This window comes from Melozone crissalis, unplaced genomic scaffold, assembly GCF_028551555.1.
Source record: "Melozone crissalis strain CALT ecotype California unplaced genomic scaffold, PUWL_Pcris_2 ptg000368l_1, whole genome shotgun sequence".
Lineage (NCBI taxonomy): Eukaryota > Metazoa > Chordata > Aves > Passeriformes > Passerellidae > Melozone > Melozone crissalis.
In genome coordinates, this window is record NW_026536111.1 from 3,330 (window position 1) to 19,590 (window position 16,261).

The 16,261-nt window shown below is 60.5% G+C and overlaps 1 protein-coding gene across 1 annotated transcript; it reads left to right on the plus strand.

Moving 5' to 3' along the window:
* Window positions 1–3,565: 3,565 nt before the first annotated feature.
* On the plus strand, window positions 3,566–9,914 carry LOC128950028 (histone-lysine N-methyltransferase SETD1A-like). Its single transcript, XM_054294905.1, has 9 exons — window positions 3,566–3,641; window positions 4,551–4,710; window positions 5,435–5,784; window positions 5,838–6,368; window positions 7,139–7,332; window positions 7,664–7,774; window positions 7,881–8,000; window positions 8,934–9,071; window positions 9,696–9,914. Exons 1-9 carry the CDS (start codon window positions 3,566–3,568, stop codon window positions 9,867–9,869), a joined length of 1,854 nt encoding a protein of 617 aa, XP_054150880.1. The 3' UTR covers window positions 9,870–9,914.
* The last annotated feature ends 6,347 nt before the right edge of the window (window positions 9,915–16,261 follow it).

A 16,261-nucleotide genomic window follows, 5' to 3' on the forward strand; every position in this document is an offset into this window, starting at 1 on the left:
CGCCCCCTCCCCCCTCGTTCCCGCCCCCCCCGCCCCCCCTCATGGCCGTGCCCCTCCCCCCGCCGCGGCCCCTCCCCCCGCCCGATTTCGGGGCCTCCCCTCCCCCCCGGCGCTGTTCGAGCTCCTGGGGCGCCTGGGGGGGGGCGGGGCGGGGGGCGGGGCGCGCTGGGCGGGGGGCGGGGCCGCGGGGGGCGGGGCCGCGGGGGGCGGGGCCGGCGTGGTGCCCCCTCCCCCACCCCCGTTCCAGCTGCAGACGCAGCTGCTGAGCAGGCTCCGCCCCTCGGCCGGAGGGGGCGGGGCATCAAAAGCCCCGCCTCCATTCGGGGTGGGCGTGCCTCCCTTCGCCCCACCCCCTTTCGCCCCGACCCCGCATTTCCCGCCTTTTTCCCCCCCAATTCGGGGAGGAGCGACCCCCCGGGAACGGACCCGGGCCCCGCCCCCGCCGCCCTTGCCCCGCCCCCCGGAGCCCCCCGGGGTGGGCGCGGCCCCCAATTGGGGCGGGGGGCCCGTGGAGGGCGTGCCTGGCGGCGCTGGTGCACGAGATGAAGGCCACCATGCAGAGGGACCTCAACAGGAAGATGGTGGAGAACGTGGCCTTCCGCGCCTTCGACGCCTGGTGGGAGCGCAAGGAGGAGCAGGTCAAGGTGGGACCGGAATCTGCCCTGAAACGCCCCAAAATGTGCCCTGAAACGCCCCAAATCCTGCCCTGAAACCTGCCCTAAGCCTGCCCCAAAACCGACCCAAAACGTGCCCTGAAACACCCCAAATCCTGCCCTGAAACCTGCCCCAAAACCGCCCCAAAACCGCCTCAAAACGCGCAAGGAGGAGCAGGTCAAGGTGGGGACGGAATCTGCCCTGAAACACCCCAAAATGTGCCCTGAAACGCCCCAAAACCTGCCCTGAAACGCCCCAAAACCTGCCCTGAAACCTGCCCTAAGCCTGCCCCAAAACCACCTCAAAATGCGCAAGGAGGAGCAGGTCAAGGTGGGGACGGAATCTGCCCTGAAACACCCCAAAATGTGCCCTGAAACGCCCCAAAACCTGCCCTGAAACGCCCCAAAACCTGCCCTGAAACCTGCCCTAAAACACCCTAAACTGACCCAAAACGTGTCCTGAAGCATGTCCCAAAGCACGTAAGGAGGAGCAGGTCAAGGTGGGGCTGAAATTACCCTGAAATCACCCCAAAACGTGTCCCTAAACCGCCCTGAAACCTGTCCTAGAGCACCCTAAAACTGCCCCAAAACTGCCCCAAAATGTGTCCCAAAGTTGTCCCCCAAACCTGTCCTAAAGCACCCTAAAACTGCCCCAAAATGCGCGAGGAGGAGCGGGTCAAGCTCAGAGAGGGACCAAAATCAGACTAATGTGACCCAAAATGTGTCCCTAAACTCACCCCAAAATGTGCCCTGAAATACCCCAAAACCCCCCCCAAGGACCCCCCCCCCCCGTTTTCCCCCCCAAATCCCCCAATTTCCCTAATCCCCCGTTTTGCCCCTGACCGCCCAATTTCCCCCAAACCCTCCTGATTTCCCCCAAAATGCCCAAATTTCCTAATTTGCCTAATTTCTCCCCATTTCAGCCGTTCCAGTCGGGGCGGGGCCGGGAGGAGCCCCCGGAGCGGGGCGAGGCCGAAGGAGCCGCCCCCGGCCCTCCTCTCCCTCGTGGAGTGGGGCGCGGGGCGGGGGGCGCGGGGCTCAGGGGGGCCCTCAGGCTGCCCTCGTTCAAGGTTTGGGGCAAAAATGGGGGAATTTGGGCAAAAAACGGGGCTTTGGGGTGAAATTGGGGGGATTTGGGGCTGAAATTGGGCAATTTGGGGCTTGGGGGGCGCTGCTGTCCCTCGTGGAGTGGGCGCGGGGCTCAGAGGGGCACTGAGGCTGCCATCCTTCAAGGTTTGGGGCAAAAACGGGGGAAATTGGGCAAAAAATGGGCAAAATTGGGGCATTTGGGGGGATTTGGGGCTTTTGGGCTGAAATTGGGCAAAATTGGGGCTTTTGGGTTGAAATTGGGCAGAATTGGGGCTTTTGGGCTGAAACTGGGGGGTTTGGGGTGAAATTGGGGGGATTTGGGGGCTCCTGGGGGGATTTTGGGGGGCTGGGTGTCCCTTTTTTGGGGTTTCATGGGGGTGTCCCTTTTTGGGAGGGTCTTTGGGGTTTCAGGGATTTTTTTCTCCTTTTTTTTCTGTTTGTTCCTGATTTTTCTGTCCCTTTTCCCCATTTTTGTCCCTTTGTTGCCCGTTTTTGTCGTTTTTTCCCATTTTTTCGCGGTTTCCCCCCAGGTGAAGCGGAAAGAGCCATCGGAGCTGGGCGAGGGGGGGGAGGAGAAGAGACCCCGGCCCCCGACCCCCCCTGAGGAGGATGAGGATGGTGAGACCCCTCCCAAAAAACCCCAAAAAAACCCCAAAAAACACCGAACCTCTCAAAAAAAACCCCAAAATCCCCCGAATTCGCCCCAAAATGCAGAGAAGGAGCTGCCGCGCCCCGAGGGCCCCGGGAAGCGCCGGAAGCTTTTCCGGCTGGACAGCGAGGGCGAGGAGGCGTCCGAGGAGTCGTCCTCGGCCAAGGTGGGACCCCTCCCCAAATTAACCCAAAAACTGACCCCCAAAAACTCCCCAAAAACCCCTGAAATCAGCCCAAAAAACTGCGATCCTCTGGGACCCTAAAATCCCCCAAAATCCCCTGAGCCTCCCCCCAAAAACCCTGACCCTGCGAGGAGTCATCCTCGGCCAAGGTGGGACCCCTCCCCAAATAAACTAGCACGGGACCCCCCCCCAAATCCCCCCAGTTTCCCCCAAACCCCCCCAGTTTTCCCCAAATTTCCCTCAAACCCCCCAGGGCTCCCCCAAATCCCCCCCCCAGGAGCCCCCAAACTACCCCAAATCCCCCCAATTTCCACCCAAATCCCCCCCGAAACGCCCCAAATCCCCCCCAAACTCCTCCAAATCCCCCCCCCAGCAGGACCCCCCAAACTCCCTCCAAATCCCCCAGTTTCCCCCAAATCCCCCCAATTTCCCCCAATTCCCCCCCAGTTCCCACCAAATCCCCCCCAGGACCCCCCAATCCCCCAATTTCCCTCCAAATCCCCCGAAACTCCCTCAATTTCCCCCAATTTCTCCCCCAATCCCCCCACAAAACTGACCCAATTCTCCCCCAAGGACCCCCCAAACCCCCCAATTCTCCCCCAATTCCCCCAGTTTCCCCCAAATCCCCCCAGTTTCCGCCCAAATCCCCCCCGAAACTCCCTCGATTTCCCCCAATTGCCCCCCAAGTCCCCCCAGGACTCCCCCCAGTCCCCCCAATTTCTCCCCCAATTTCCCCAAATCCCCCCAAATCCCCCAATTTCCCCAATTCCCCCCAAATCCCCCCTAAACTCTCCCAAATCCCCCCTGACGCCCCCTGTGCGCCCCCAGGAGGAGGAGGAGGAGGAGGAGCGCGAGGCCGAAGCGGCGGCGCAGAGGAGGAGGAGGAGGAGGAGGGGGAGGAAGGGCGAGGCGCCCCTCCCCCCCCCCGGGGGGCGCCCGCAGGGACGGCGAGAGGAGGGGACCCCCCCCAGGAGGGGACACGGTACCAAAATGGGGAGAAAACAGGAGATTTTGGGGACATTGGAGAAAAATAGGGACATTGAGGACGCCCCCAGGAGGGGACGCGGTACCAAAATGGGGTGAAAATGGGAGATTTTGGGGGCATCAAAGGGATTGGGGACAAAATGGGGATATTGGGGACCCTCCCCCCAGGAGGGGACGCGGTACCAAAACGGGGGCAAAATGGGAGATTTTGGGACATTTGGGGACAAAACAGGGACATTGGGGACGCCCCCCAGGAGGGGACACGGTACCAAAACGGGGTGAAAATGGGGGATTTTGGGGACATTGGGGACAAACAGGGACATTGGGGTCCCCCCAGGAGGGGATACGGTACCAAATTTGGGGACAAAACAGGAGATTTGGGGACAAACAGGGACATTGGGGTCCCCCCCCCAGGAGGGGACATGGTACCAAATTTGGGAACAAAACGGGGGATTTGGGGACATTTGGGGACAAACAGGGACATTGGGGACCCCCCCAGGAGGGGGCACGGTAATTTGGGGAGAAAATGGGGGGATTTGGGGACATTTGGGGACAAATCAGGGAGATTTGGGGATATTGGGGGGATTGGGGACATTGGGGACATTGGGGACCCCCCCCAGGAGGGGACACGGTAATTTGGGGTGAAAATGGGGGGATTTGGGGGCAAATGGGGACATTGAGGACCCCCCCCAGGAGGGGACACAGTACCAAATTTAGGGACAAAACGGGGAAATTTGGGGAAAAACCAGGGAGATTTGGGGACATTTGGGACATCAAAGGGATTGGGGACATTTGGGGACACTGGGGGACAAATCGGGGAGGTTTGGGGACACTGGGGACGCTTTGGGCAGACCCAGCGCGGGTGACCGAGCCCCGGTGTCCCCCCATTGTCCCCACAGAGGAGGAGGAGGAGGAGGAGGAGGAGGAGGAGGAGGAGGAGGAGGAGGCCGAGGGCAGCAGCGAAGGCTCCTCCAAGCTCTCGCTGTACGAGGGGGGGCGGGGCAGCAGCTCCTCCTCGGCGCCCCCATCTTCATCATCGTCATCCTCGTCCTCGTCCTCATCGTCGTCATCGTCCTCGTCGTCCTCATCATCCTCCGAGGACGAGGCCGAAGAGCGCCCGGAGCCCGCCCGGCCCCCCGAGCCCAGACCCGGTGAGCGCCCCCTGCCCCACAGAGCCACGGTTTGGGGGGAAATCCGGGGGTTTGGGGTGCTCCTGCACTGAACCCCACTCCTCATTTTGGGAGGAAATCTGGGGATTTTGGGGTCTCCTCGCACACTCGTGTTTTGGGGGGAAATCCCGGGATTTTGGGGTCTCGCTGAGTTTTGCAGTCTCCTCAGATGTTGGGGTCTCCTTGGATTTTGGGGTCTCCGTAAGTTTCAGGGTCTCTCCTCATTTTGGGGGGGTTTCTCTGAGTTTTGGGGTTTCTCCACTGATTTTGGGGGAGTCTCCCCGGATTTTAGGGTCGCCACGCATTTTGGGGGGTTTATCTGAATTTCGGGGTCTCTCCGGATTTTGGGAGGGGTCTCCCCTCATTTCTGGGGTGGCCCCCCCGACTGACCCCTCCCCCCTCTCTCTCTCTGCAGCCCCGCCCCCCCCCGCCCCGCCCCTCCTCGCCCATCCCCCTCCTGCCCCCGCCCAAGAAGCGCCGCAAGCCCGAGGAGCCGGCCCCGCCCCCGCCTGCCGCCGGCCCCGCCCCCAGCACCGGCCCTGCCCCCAGCTCCAGCCCCGCCCTCCCCAAACCCCTCCCGCCGCCAGCCCCGCCCCCTCCCCCGGCCCCGCCCCGCCGCAGGGACCCGCCCCGCCCCCCGCCGGCGGCCCCGCCCCCTCCCCGGCCGGTGTCCAACCTCCCGGCCGACCACGCCTCTCTCGTCAAGAGCTGGGGCGGGGCCGGCGGCAACGACGACCCCGCCCTCTGCGGGGGCGGAGCCGGGATCGCCCCCCCCGCCCCGACGCCCCGCCCCGCCCCGGCGCCCCGTCCCGCCCGGCCGCGCCCCCGCCGAGCACCTGGGGGCGTCCTCGCTGCTGGAGCTGGCGCGGGGTGGGGCCGGCCACGCCCACCCGCCACACCCCCAGCGGGGCGGGGCCCAGCCGGCCGCGGGCGGGGACCTGGCGGTGCTGGCCGCCATCGCCCTCACCCGCGGGGACGGCGACGGCGACAGCGACGGGGACGGCGACAGCGACGCCCCCGAGGGACCCCCGGCACCCCCAAACCGGGACCCCCCCCGTGCTGCTGGAGCACAACTACGCCGTGCCCCTGGCCCGGGCCGCGCCCCACAGAGCCCCGCCCCCCGCCGGCCACGCCCGGCCACGCCCCGTGCCTCGAGGAGGTGCTGGAGGCGCCCGAGGAGGTGGTGGCCGAGCTGCCCCCGCCCGGCGCCACCGAGGCCACCACGGGCGGGGCGACGGCGCCGCCGTCATCGGCGCCATCGTCGGCGCCGCCGGCGCGGCGCAAACGGCACCGGGCGGCGCCGCCGCCGTCGTCCTCGAGCGATAGCGAGGATGAGGAGGGCGACAGCGACAGCAGCGACAGCGACAGCAGCAGCGACAGCAGCGACAGCGACGGCGGCCGGCGCTGGCTGCGCCCCCGCAGCGGCGGTGACAGCAATGGCGATGGCGCCGCGTCCCCGGCGGCCGCGGTGGCGTTCGCGCCGCGCAGCGAGTTCGAGCAGATGACGATCCTGTACGACATCTGGAGCGCCGGGCTGGACGCCGAGGACGCGCGGTTCCTGCGGCTCACCTACGAGCGGCTGCTGCAGCAGGACGGGGCCGCGCACTGGCTGAATGACACCCACTGGGTGCCGCACACTGATATCCTTGGAGATGGGGACAGCTGGGGACAGCTGGGGACATGGGGACATAGGGACAGACAATGGGGACGGTCCCCTTGGGTTGGTGGCAGTGAGTACTGGGGGTGCTGGGTTCTGTCCCCTGCCCTCCTGGCATGCTGTGGTGCCCTTGTCCTAGTTGTCCTGGTTGTCCTTGTCCCGGTGTCCCAGCTCTCCTTGTCTCAGTGTCCGTTGTCCTGCTTGACCCGCTTGTTCTGGTGTCCTTGTCCCTGGTGTCCTTTCCATGTGTCCTGCTTGTCCTTGGTGTCCTTGGTGTCCTTGGTGTCCTTGTCCCGGTTGTCCCTGTGTCCCGCTTGTCCCGGTTCTCCCAGCGCGTCCCAGTTATCCCGGTTATCCTGCTTGTCCCCGTTGTCCTTGGTGTCCTGGTGTCCCTGTTCTCCTGGTTATCCCAGTGCATGCGAGTTATCTCGGTTCTCCCGGTTGTCGTTGCTGTCCCAGTTCTCCCGTTTATCCCGCTTGTCCTGGTTCTCCTGATTGTCCCGTTTATCCCGGTGTGTCCCGGTTGGCCTTGGTGTCCTGGTGTGTCCCAGTTATCTCGATGATCCGGTTTCTCCTGGTGCGTCCCGGTTGTCCTTGGTGTTCCAGTTCTCCTGGTTATCCCGGTTATCCTGATTATCCTGTTTCTCCCGGTTGTCCCGGTTGTCCTTGGTGTCCCGTTTCTCACGGTTATCCCGTTTCTCCCAGTTATCCCGTTTCTCCCTCCTGTCCCGGTTCTCCTTGACGTGCCCGCACTGACGCGCTGGAGCAGCCCGCGGTGCCGCAGCAGCCGCAGCGGCCGCCGGCGCCGGCGCTGGCCCGAGAGCCGCGAGCACCGCACGGGCAGCGCGCGCAGCGAGGGCTGGTACCCCATCAGCCGCCGCGAGAAGGCGCGCTACCTGCGGCCCTGCCCCGCGCCCCGCCCCGACCCCGACGCGCCTGACACGCAGGTGAGCCCCCGGTGTCCCCTCGGTGTCCCCTCGGTGTCCCCAGTACCCCATCAGCCGCCGCGCTACCTGCGGCCCTGCCCCGCGCCCCGCCCCGACCCCGACGCGCCTGACACGCAGGCGAGCCTGGCGCTGAGGTCACGGCCACCCTCAGTATCCCCTGGGTGTCCCCTCCGTGCCAGCCCTGTCCCCACAGGGTCCCAACAGCGTGCTGTCCCTGTCCCTGTCCCCTCAGCGTCCCTGCTGTGCCCTCCGCGCTGTCTCTGTCCCCGCAGGGTCCCAACCGCGTGCTGTCCCTGTCCCTGTCCCCTCAGTGTCCCTGCTGTCCCCGCAGGGTCCCAACCGCGTGCTGTCGGAGCGGCGCTCGGAGCAGCGGCGCCTGCTCAGCGCCATCGGCTCGGCCGCGCTGCCGGACAGCGACCTGCTCAAGCTCAACCAGCTCAAGGTGGGGCCTCGGGTCACCCCCGGTGTCGCCCCCGGTGTCACCCCCGGTGTCACCATGTCCCCGTGTCCCATCCCCACCCTGGTGACGCGTCCCCGTGTCCCCGCAGTTCCGCAAGAAGCGGCTCCGCTTCGGCCGCAGCCGCATCCACGAGTGGGGCCTGTTCGCCATGGAGCCGATCGCGGCCGACGAGATGGTGATCGAGTACGTGGGGCAGAACATCCGCCAGGTGCGTGTCCCCCAGCGTCACCCGGTGTCCCCAAACTGCCTCGGTGTCCCCAAACCGCCCCAGTGTCCCCAAATGAGACATTGGTGATCGAGTACGTGGGGCAGAACATTCGCCAGGTGCGTGTCCCCCAGGGTCCCCCTCGGTTTCCCCTTGGTGTCCCCAAACCGCCCCAGTGTGTCCCCAGTGTCCCCTCGGTGTCCCCAGGTGGTGGCGGACATGCGTGAGAAGCGCTACGCGCAGGAGGGCATCGGCAGCAGTTACCTGTTCTGTGTGGTGTCCCCATGGTGTCCCCAGTGTCCCCAATGTCCCCGTGGTGTCCCCAGAGCCCCTCAATGTCCCCTCAGTGTCCCCAATGTCCCCTTGGTGTCCCCAGGTGGTGGCGGACATGCGCGAGAAGCGCTACGCGCAGGAGGGCATCGGCAGCAGTTACCTGTTCCGCATGGTGTCCCCATGGTGTCCCCAGTGTCCCCAGAGCCCTTCAGGGTGTCCCCAGTGTCCCCTCAATGTCCCCAGGTGGTGGCGGACATGCGCGAGAAGCGCTACGCGCAGGAGGGCATCGGCAGCAGTTACCTGTTCCGCGTGGTGTCCCCATGGTGTCCCCAGTGTCCCCAGAGCCCTTCAGGGTGTCCCCAGTGTCCCCTCAATGTCCCCAGGTGGTGGCGGACATGCGTGAGAAGCGCTACGCGCAGGAGGGCATCGGCAGCAGTTACCTGTTCCGCGTGGTGTCCCCATGGTGTCCCCAGTGTCCCCAGAGCCCTTCAGGGTGTCCCCAGTGTCCCCTCAATGTCCCCAGGTGGTGGCGGACATGCGTGAGAAGCGCTACGCGCAGGAGGGCATCGGCAGCAGTTACCTGTTCCGCGTGGTGTCCCCATGGTGTCCCCAGTGTCCCCAGAGCCCTTCAGGGTGTCCCCAGTGTCCCCTCAATGTCCCCAGGTGGTGGCGGACATGCGTGAGAAGCGCTACGCGCAGGAGGGCATCGGCAGCAGTTACCTGTTCCGCGTGGACCACGACACCATCATCGACGCCACCAAGTGCGGCAACCTGGCGCGCTTCATCAACCACTGCTGCACGGTGAGATAAACCGGGATAAACCAGGCTAAACTGGGCTTAAACCAGGGCTAAACCCGGCTAAACCAGGTTTAATGACAGTTTAATGATTGATTAATAGTGTCAACCACTGCTGCACGGTGAGATAAACCGGGATAAACCAGGCTAAACTGGGCTTAAACCAGGGCTAAACCAGGCTAAACCAGGTTTAATGACGGTTTAATGATTGATTAATAACGTTAATTATCATTCACCAACCACTGCTGCATGGTGAGAGAAACTGGGCTAAACTGGGATAAACTGGGGTTAAACTGGGCTTAAACTGGGCTAAACCAGGGCTAAACCGGGTTTAATGGCGTTAGCTATCATTCATCAACCACTGCTGCACGGTGAGGGCACCTGGAGGGGTTTTAGGGCACTGGGGCATTTCTCAGGGTACCTGGAAGAGTTTTTTAGGACCATTGAGGGTACCTGGAGGGGTTTTTGGGGCTACTGAGGGTACCTGGAGGGGTTTTTGGGGCTATTGAGGGTACCTGGAGGGGTTTTTGGGGCTACTGAGGGTACCTGGAGGGGTTTTAGGGGCATTTCAGGGGTGTTTGAGGACCTGGCCGTGTCTGGGGCCCGGGCTGACCCCGCTGTGCCCCCCAGCCCAACTGCTACGCCAAGGTGATCACCATCGAGGCGCAGAAGAAGATCGTCATCTACTCCAAGCAGCCCATCGGCGTCAACGAGGAGATCACCTACGACTACAAGTTCCCCATCGAGGACACCAAGATCCCGTGCCTGTGCCGCACCGAGAGCTGCCGCGGCACGCTCAACTAGCCCGGATACGGCACAAACTGGCCCAAACCGGGGCTGGCTGCTGGCCCGGGCCGCGGCTGGGCACCAGGGGCGGTTTGGGGTGGCCACCGTTGGGGTTTGGCCACCAGGGTCAGTGGTTGGGTGGCACAGCTGATCTTTGATCACCAGGGTTGACTTTAGGCCACCATGGTCGGCGCTTGGCCACCAAGGGTTGACTTGTGGCCACCAGGGTTGGTGTTTGGCCACCATGGTCGGTGTTTGGCCACCAGGGTTGACTTGTGGCCACCAAGGTTGGTGTTTGGCCACCATGGTTAGTGTTTGACCACCAGGGTTGGTGTTTGGCCACCATGGTCGGTGTTTGGGTGCCGCCATTGCCCTTCCATCGCAGTTTGGCCGCCAGGGCTGTCCCGAGGGGCCACCACTGACCCAAGGATGCCGGGAGCTGCCCTTTGGCAGAGGGGACACCTGGGTGACCTTTGGCCACCATTAATGATGTCATCGCCGTGGCCACGCCCTGGGGGGTCACCGTCACCATCGACCCCTCCCCCGACGGCCGTGACGTCGCCGCCGCCCCTCCTCCCCCCCCCACCGCGCAGTGCCCATGATGACGTCACCACGACACCGCCGTGACATCATCGCAGTGATGTCACCGCTTCCCCCCCCCCCCCAGAAAAAGGCTCTTTTTCCTTTTTCCTCCCTTTTTTTTTGGCTGTTTCTTGTAGAAACTCGGGGGGCATGTCTGGGGGGGGGAGGGGCTGGGATCCGGCCGAGGGGGGAGGGGGGGGGATGTGAGGGGGGTCTGCCCTTCCCGCGCCAGCCCCTCCCCCCATCAGCTCTGTAAATACCCCCGGGGGGTGTAAATACCTGTACATGCCCCTCCCCCTCCCCTGTACATATGTTGATACGGGGGGGCCCCCGAGCCCCCCCTTTTTATAAAGCGGCCAATGAGCTTTGGCTCCGCCTCAGACTCATTTTTTGGGGGGGACTTGGGGGATTCTGAGGGGTTCCTCAGGGGAATTGGAGCGTTTTTGGCCTTGTGGGGGTTTTGGGGGTGGCCCGTGGGGCTCTCGGGGATGTGGGAAGGATTTTGGGGGGGCTTTGAGGGATTTTAGGAGGTTTTGGGGTCCTGAATTTGTGAAATGCAGCCATGTGTGTCACCTGTGTGTCACCTGTGTGTTATCTGTGTCACCTGCATCACCTCTGTGCCACCTGTGTGTCGCCTGCATCACCTACCACCTATGTGTCACCAGTGTGTCACCTGTGTTACCTACATCACCTGTGTCACCTGTGTGTTACCTGCATCACCTGTATCACCTCTGTGTCACCTGTGTGTCAGCTGTGTGTCACCTGTGTCACCTGCCTCACTTGGCCCAGCTTTGCTGCTGCCACCTTCACGTGCGCTCCAGAGCACCCAAATGCCACAACAATAGAAAAAAAACCTCCCAAAACATCAGAAAAAGCCTTAAAAAGTCCCAAAACCGCACTGAATTCTCCCAGAAGAGTGGCCAGCGCCGGGGGCTCCGGCTGCCCTTGGGGTCCCCCGTACAGCCCCGCCCACCTGCCCAGGCCCCAGACTTCACCACGCCCCCTTTTCCCCGCCCCTGCCACGCCCGCTGGCCCTGCCCTGCATGGCAGGGGGAGCACAGGGGGAGCGCAGGGTGAGCTCTCTGCCCTTGCTGTGACACCGGGGCTGGCACTGGCAGGGACGGCACAGCGACCCCGGGCAGCCGGCGCTGCTGTGACACCGGGGCTGGCAGGGACGGCACAGCAACCCCGGGCAGCCGGCGCTGCTGTGACACCGGGGCTGGCACTGGCAGGGACGGCACAGCGACCCCGGGCAGCCGGCGCTGCTGTGACACCGGGGCTGGCACTGGCAGGGACGGCACAGCGACCCCGGGCAGCCGGCGCTGCTGTGACACCGGGGCTGGCACTGGCAGGGACGGCACAGCGACCCCGGGCAGCCGGCGCTGCTGTGACACCGGGGCTGGCACTGGCAGGGACGGCACAGCGACCCCGGGCAGCCGGCGCTGCTGTGACACCGGGGCTGGCACTGGCAGGGACGGCACAGCGACCCCGGGCAGCCGGCGCTGCTGTGACACCGCCTGGCACGGGCGTGTTTGGGGAAAATCCTTGCCTGGGGTTTTTCACCCGAGAAGAACAGGAATGGAGCCAATCCCGGCCTGCCGGCTGCGGAGCGCGGGCCGGAGATGGTTCAGCCACAGCGGCAGCTGGGATTGGTCGCCTGTGCAATGTTCATGCTGGATGACCAATCACGGTGCAGCTGTGTCGGGGCTGTGAGCACTCCCAGGTTTTTGTTATTCATTCCTTTCCAGCTTCCTGTGGTCTCCTTGCTCTTCTGGCATAGTTCCAATATCTCATTTTCTTTCAATGTAATGGAGATCATAAAATAATAAATCAGCCTAGTGAAAGACGGAGCCAAGATTCTCACCTCCTCCCTCGTCCTGGGGACCCTCAAACACCACCACAAGCACCGGCTTGAGCTGGTCTGGGCTGCACCAATAAAAATAAAGAGCTGTAAAAATGAACAAATTAAAAAAAAAAACCAAAAAAAATTAATTCACAAAATAAACGTTACTGTTTAAATTTTTTATCAATTATGCGTAATTAAACCTGAAAAGTCCTGTAAAGTGCCGTTAAGTGCCCTAAAAGTTCCATAAAATGAAGTGCCGTAAATTGCGACTGTCGTACAAGGTGCCGTAAATTGCGACTGTCGTAAAACCGGCCGTAAAGCGCGACTGTCGTAAAAGGTGCCGTAAATTGCGACTGTCGTAAAGCCGGCCGTAAAGCGCGACTGTCGTAAAACCGGCCGAAAAGCGCGACTGTCGTAAAACCTGCCGTAAAGCGCGACTGTCGTAAAAGGTGCCGTAAAGCGCGACTGTCGTAAAAGGTGCCGTAAATTGCGACTGTCGTAAAAGGTGCCGTAAAGCGCGACTGTCGTAAAACCGGCCGTAAAGCGCGACTGTCGTAAAAGGTGCCGTAAAGCGCGACTGTCGTAAAACCTGCCGTAAATTGCGACTGTCGTAAAACCTGCCGTAAAGCGCGACTGTCGTAAAAGGTGCCGTAAAGCGCGACTGTCGTAAAACCTGCCGTAAAGCGCGACTGTCGTAAAAGGTGCCGTAAAGCGCGACTGTCGTAAAAGGTGCCGTAAAGCGCGACTGTCGTAAAACCTGCAGTAAAGCGAGACTGTCGTAAAAGGTGCCGTAAAGCGCGACTGTCGTAAAACCTGCCGTAAAGCGCGACTGTCGTAAAAGGTGCCGTAAATTGCGACTGTCGTAAAAGGTGCCGTAAAGCGCGACTGTCGTAAAAGGTGCCGTAAAGCGCGACTGTCGTAAAACCTGCCGTAAAGCGCGACTGTCGTAAAAGGTGCCGTAAAGCGCGACTGTCGTAAAAGGTGCCGTAAATTGCGACTGTCGTAAAAGGTGCCGTAAATTGCTGCTGTCGTAAAACCTGCCGTAAAGCGAGACTGTCGTAAAAGGTGCCGTAAAGCGCGACTGTCGTAAAAGGTGCCGTAAATTGCGACTGTCGTAAAGCCGGCCGTAAAGAGCGAATGTCGTAAAAGGTGCCGTAAAGCGCGACTGTCGTAAAAGGTTCCGTAAAGCGCGACTGTCGCAAAATCGGCCGTAAAGCGCGACTGTCGTAAAAGGTGCCGTAAATTGCGACTGTCGTAAAACCTGCCGTAAAGCGAGACTGTCGTAAAAGGTGCCGTAAAGCGCGACTGTCGTAAAAGGTGCCGTAAATTGCGACTGTCGTAAAGCCGGCCGTAAAGAGCGAATGTCGTAAAAGGTGTCGTAAAGCGCGACTGTCGTAAAAGGTACCGTAAAGCGCGACTGTCGTAAAACCTGCCGTAAAGCGAGACTGTCGTAAAAGGTGCCGTAAAGCGCGACTGTCGTAAAAGGTGCCGTAAAGCGCGACTGTCGTAAAAGGTGCCGTAAATTGCGACTGTCGTAAAAGGTGCCGTAAAGCGCGACTGTCGTAAAAGGTGCCGTAAATTGCTACTGTCGTAAAAGGTGCCGTAAATTGCTACTGTCGTAAAACCTGCCGTAAAGCGAGACTGTCGTAAAAGGTGCCGTAAAGCGCGACTGTCGTAAAAGGTGCCGTAAAGCGCGACTGTCGTAAAACCGGCCGTAAAGCGCGACTGTCGTAAAAGGTGCCGTAAATTGCGACTGTCGTAAAGCCGGCCGTAAAGAGCGAATGTCGTAAAAGGTGTCGTAAAGCGCGACTGTCGTAAAAGGTACCGTAAAGCGCGACTGTCGTAAAACCTGCCGTAAAGCGAGACTGTCGTAAAAGGTGCCGTAAAGCGCGACTGTCGTAAAAGGTGCCGTAAATTGCGACTGTCGTAAAAGGTGCCGTAAAGCGCGACTGTCGTAAAAGGTGCCGTAAATTGCGACTGTCGTAAAAGGTACCGTAAATTGCGACTGTCGTAAAAGGTGCCGTAAATTGCGACTGTCGCAAAAGGTGTCGTAAAGCGCGACTGTCGTAAAACCTGCCGTAAAGCGCGACTGTCGTAAAACCTGCCGTAAAGCGCGACTGTCGTAAAGCCGGCCGTAAAGAGCGAATGTCGTAAAAGGTGCCGTAAAGCGCGACTGTCGTAAAAGGTTCCGTAAAGCGCGACTGTCGTAAAAGGTGCCGTAAATTGCGACTGTCGTAAAGCCGGCCGTAAAGAGCGAATGTCGTAAAAGGTGCCGTAAAGCGCGACTGTCGTAAAAGGTTCCGTAAAGCGCGACTGTCGTAAAAGGTGCCGTAAATTGCGACTGTCGTAAAAGGTGCCGTAAATTGCGACTGTCGTAAAACCTGCCGTAAAGCGAGACTGTCGTAAAAGGTACCGTAAAGCGCGACTGTCGTAAAACCTGCCGTAAATTGCGACTGTCGTAAAAGGTGCCGTAAATTGCGACTGTCGCAAAAGGTGTCGTAAAGCGCGACTGTCGTAAAAGGTGCCGTAAAGCGCGACTGTCGTAAAGCCGGCCGTAAAGAGCGAATGTCGTAAAAGGTGCCGTAAAGCGCGACTGTCGTAAAGCCGGCCGTAAAGAGCGAATGTCGTAAAAGGTGCCGTAAAGCGCGACTGTCGTAAAAGGTTCCGTAAAGCGCGACTGTCGTAAAAGGTGCCGTAAATTGCGACTGTCGTAAAGCCGGCCGTAAAGAGCGAATGTCGTAAAAGGTGCCGTAAAGCGCGACTGTCGTAAAAGGTTCCGTAAAGCGCGACTGTCTTAAAAGGTGCCGTAAATTGCGACTGTCGTAAAAGGTGCCGTAAATTGCGACTGTCGTAAAACCTGCCGTAAAGCGAGACTGTCGTAAAAGGTACCGTAAAGCGCGACTGTCGTAAAACCTGCCGTAAATTGCGACTGTCGTAAAAGGTGCCGTAAATTGCGACGGTCGCAAAAGGTGTCGTAAAGCGCGGTTGTCGTAAAAGGTGCCGTAAATTGCGACTGTCGTAAAAGGTGCCGTAAATTGCGACTGTCGCAAAAGGTGTCGTAAAGCGCGACTGTCGTAAAAGGTACCGTAAAGCGCGACTGTCGCAAAAGGTGTCGTAAAGCGAGACTGTCGTAAAAGGTGCCGTAAATTGTGACTGTCGTAAAACCTGCCGTAAAGCGAGACTGTCGTAAAAGGTGCCGTAAAGCGCGACTGTCGCAAAAGGTGTCGTAAAGCGCGACTGTCGTAAAAGGTGCCGTAAAGCGCGACTGTCGCAAAAGGTGTCGTAAAGAGCGAATGTCGTAAAAGGTGCCGTAAAGCGCGACTGTCGTAAAAGGTTCCGTAAAGCGCGACTGTCGTAAAAGGTGCCGTAAATTGCGACTGTCGTAAAAGGTGCCGTAAATTGCGACTGTCGTAAAACCTGCCGTAAAGCGAGACTGTCGTAAAAGGTACCGTAAAGCGCGACTGTCGTAAAACCTGCCGTAAATTGCGACTGTCGTAAAAGGTGCCGTAAATTGCGACTGTCGCAAAAGGTGTCGTAAAGCGCGACTGTCGTAAAAGGTGCCGTAAATTGTGACTGTCGTAAAACCTGCCGTAAAGCGAGACTGTCGTAAAAGGTGCCGTAAAGCGCGACTGTCGTAAAAGGTGCCGTAAAGCGCGACTGTCGTAAAAGGTGCCGTAAATTGCGACTGTCGTAAAACCTGCCGTAAAGCGAGACTGTCGTAAAAGGTGCCGTAAAGCGCGACTGTCGTAAAAGGTTCCGTAAATTGCGACTGTCGTAAAAGGTGCCGTAAATTGCGACTGTCGCAAAAGGTGTCGTAAAGCGCGACTGTCGTAAAAGGTGCCGTAAAGCGCGACTGTCGTAAAAGGTGCCGTAAATTGCGACTGTCGTAAAGCCGGCCGTAAAGCGCGACTGTCGTAAAAGGTGCCGTAAATTGCGACTGTCGTAAAAGGTGCCGTAAAGCGCGACTGTCGTAAAAGGTGCC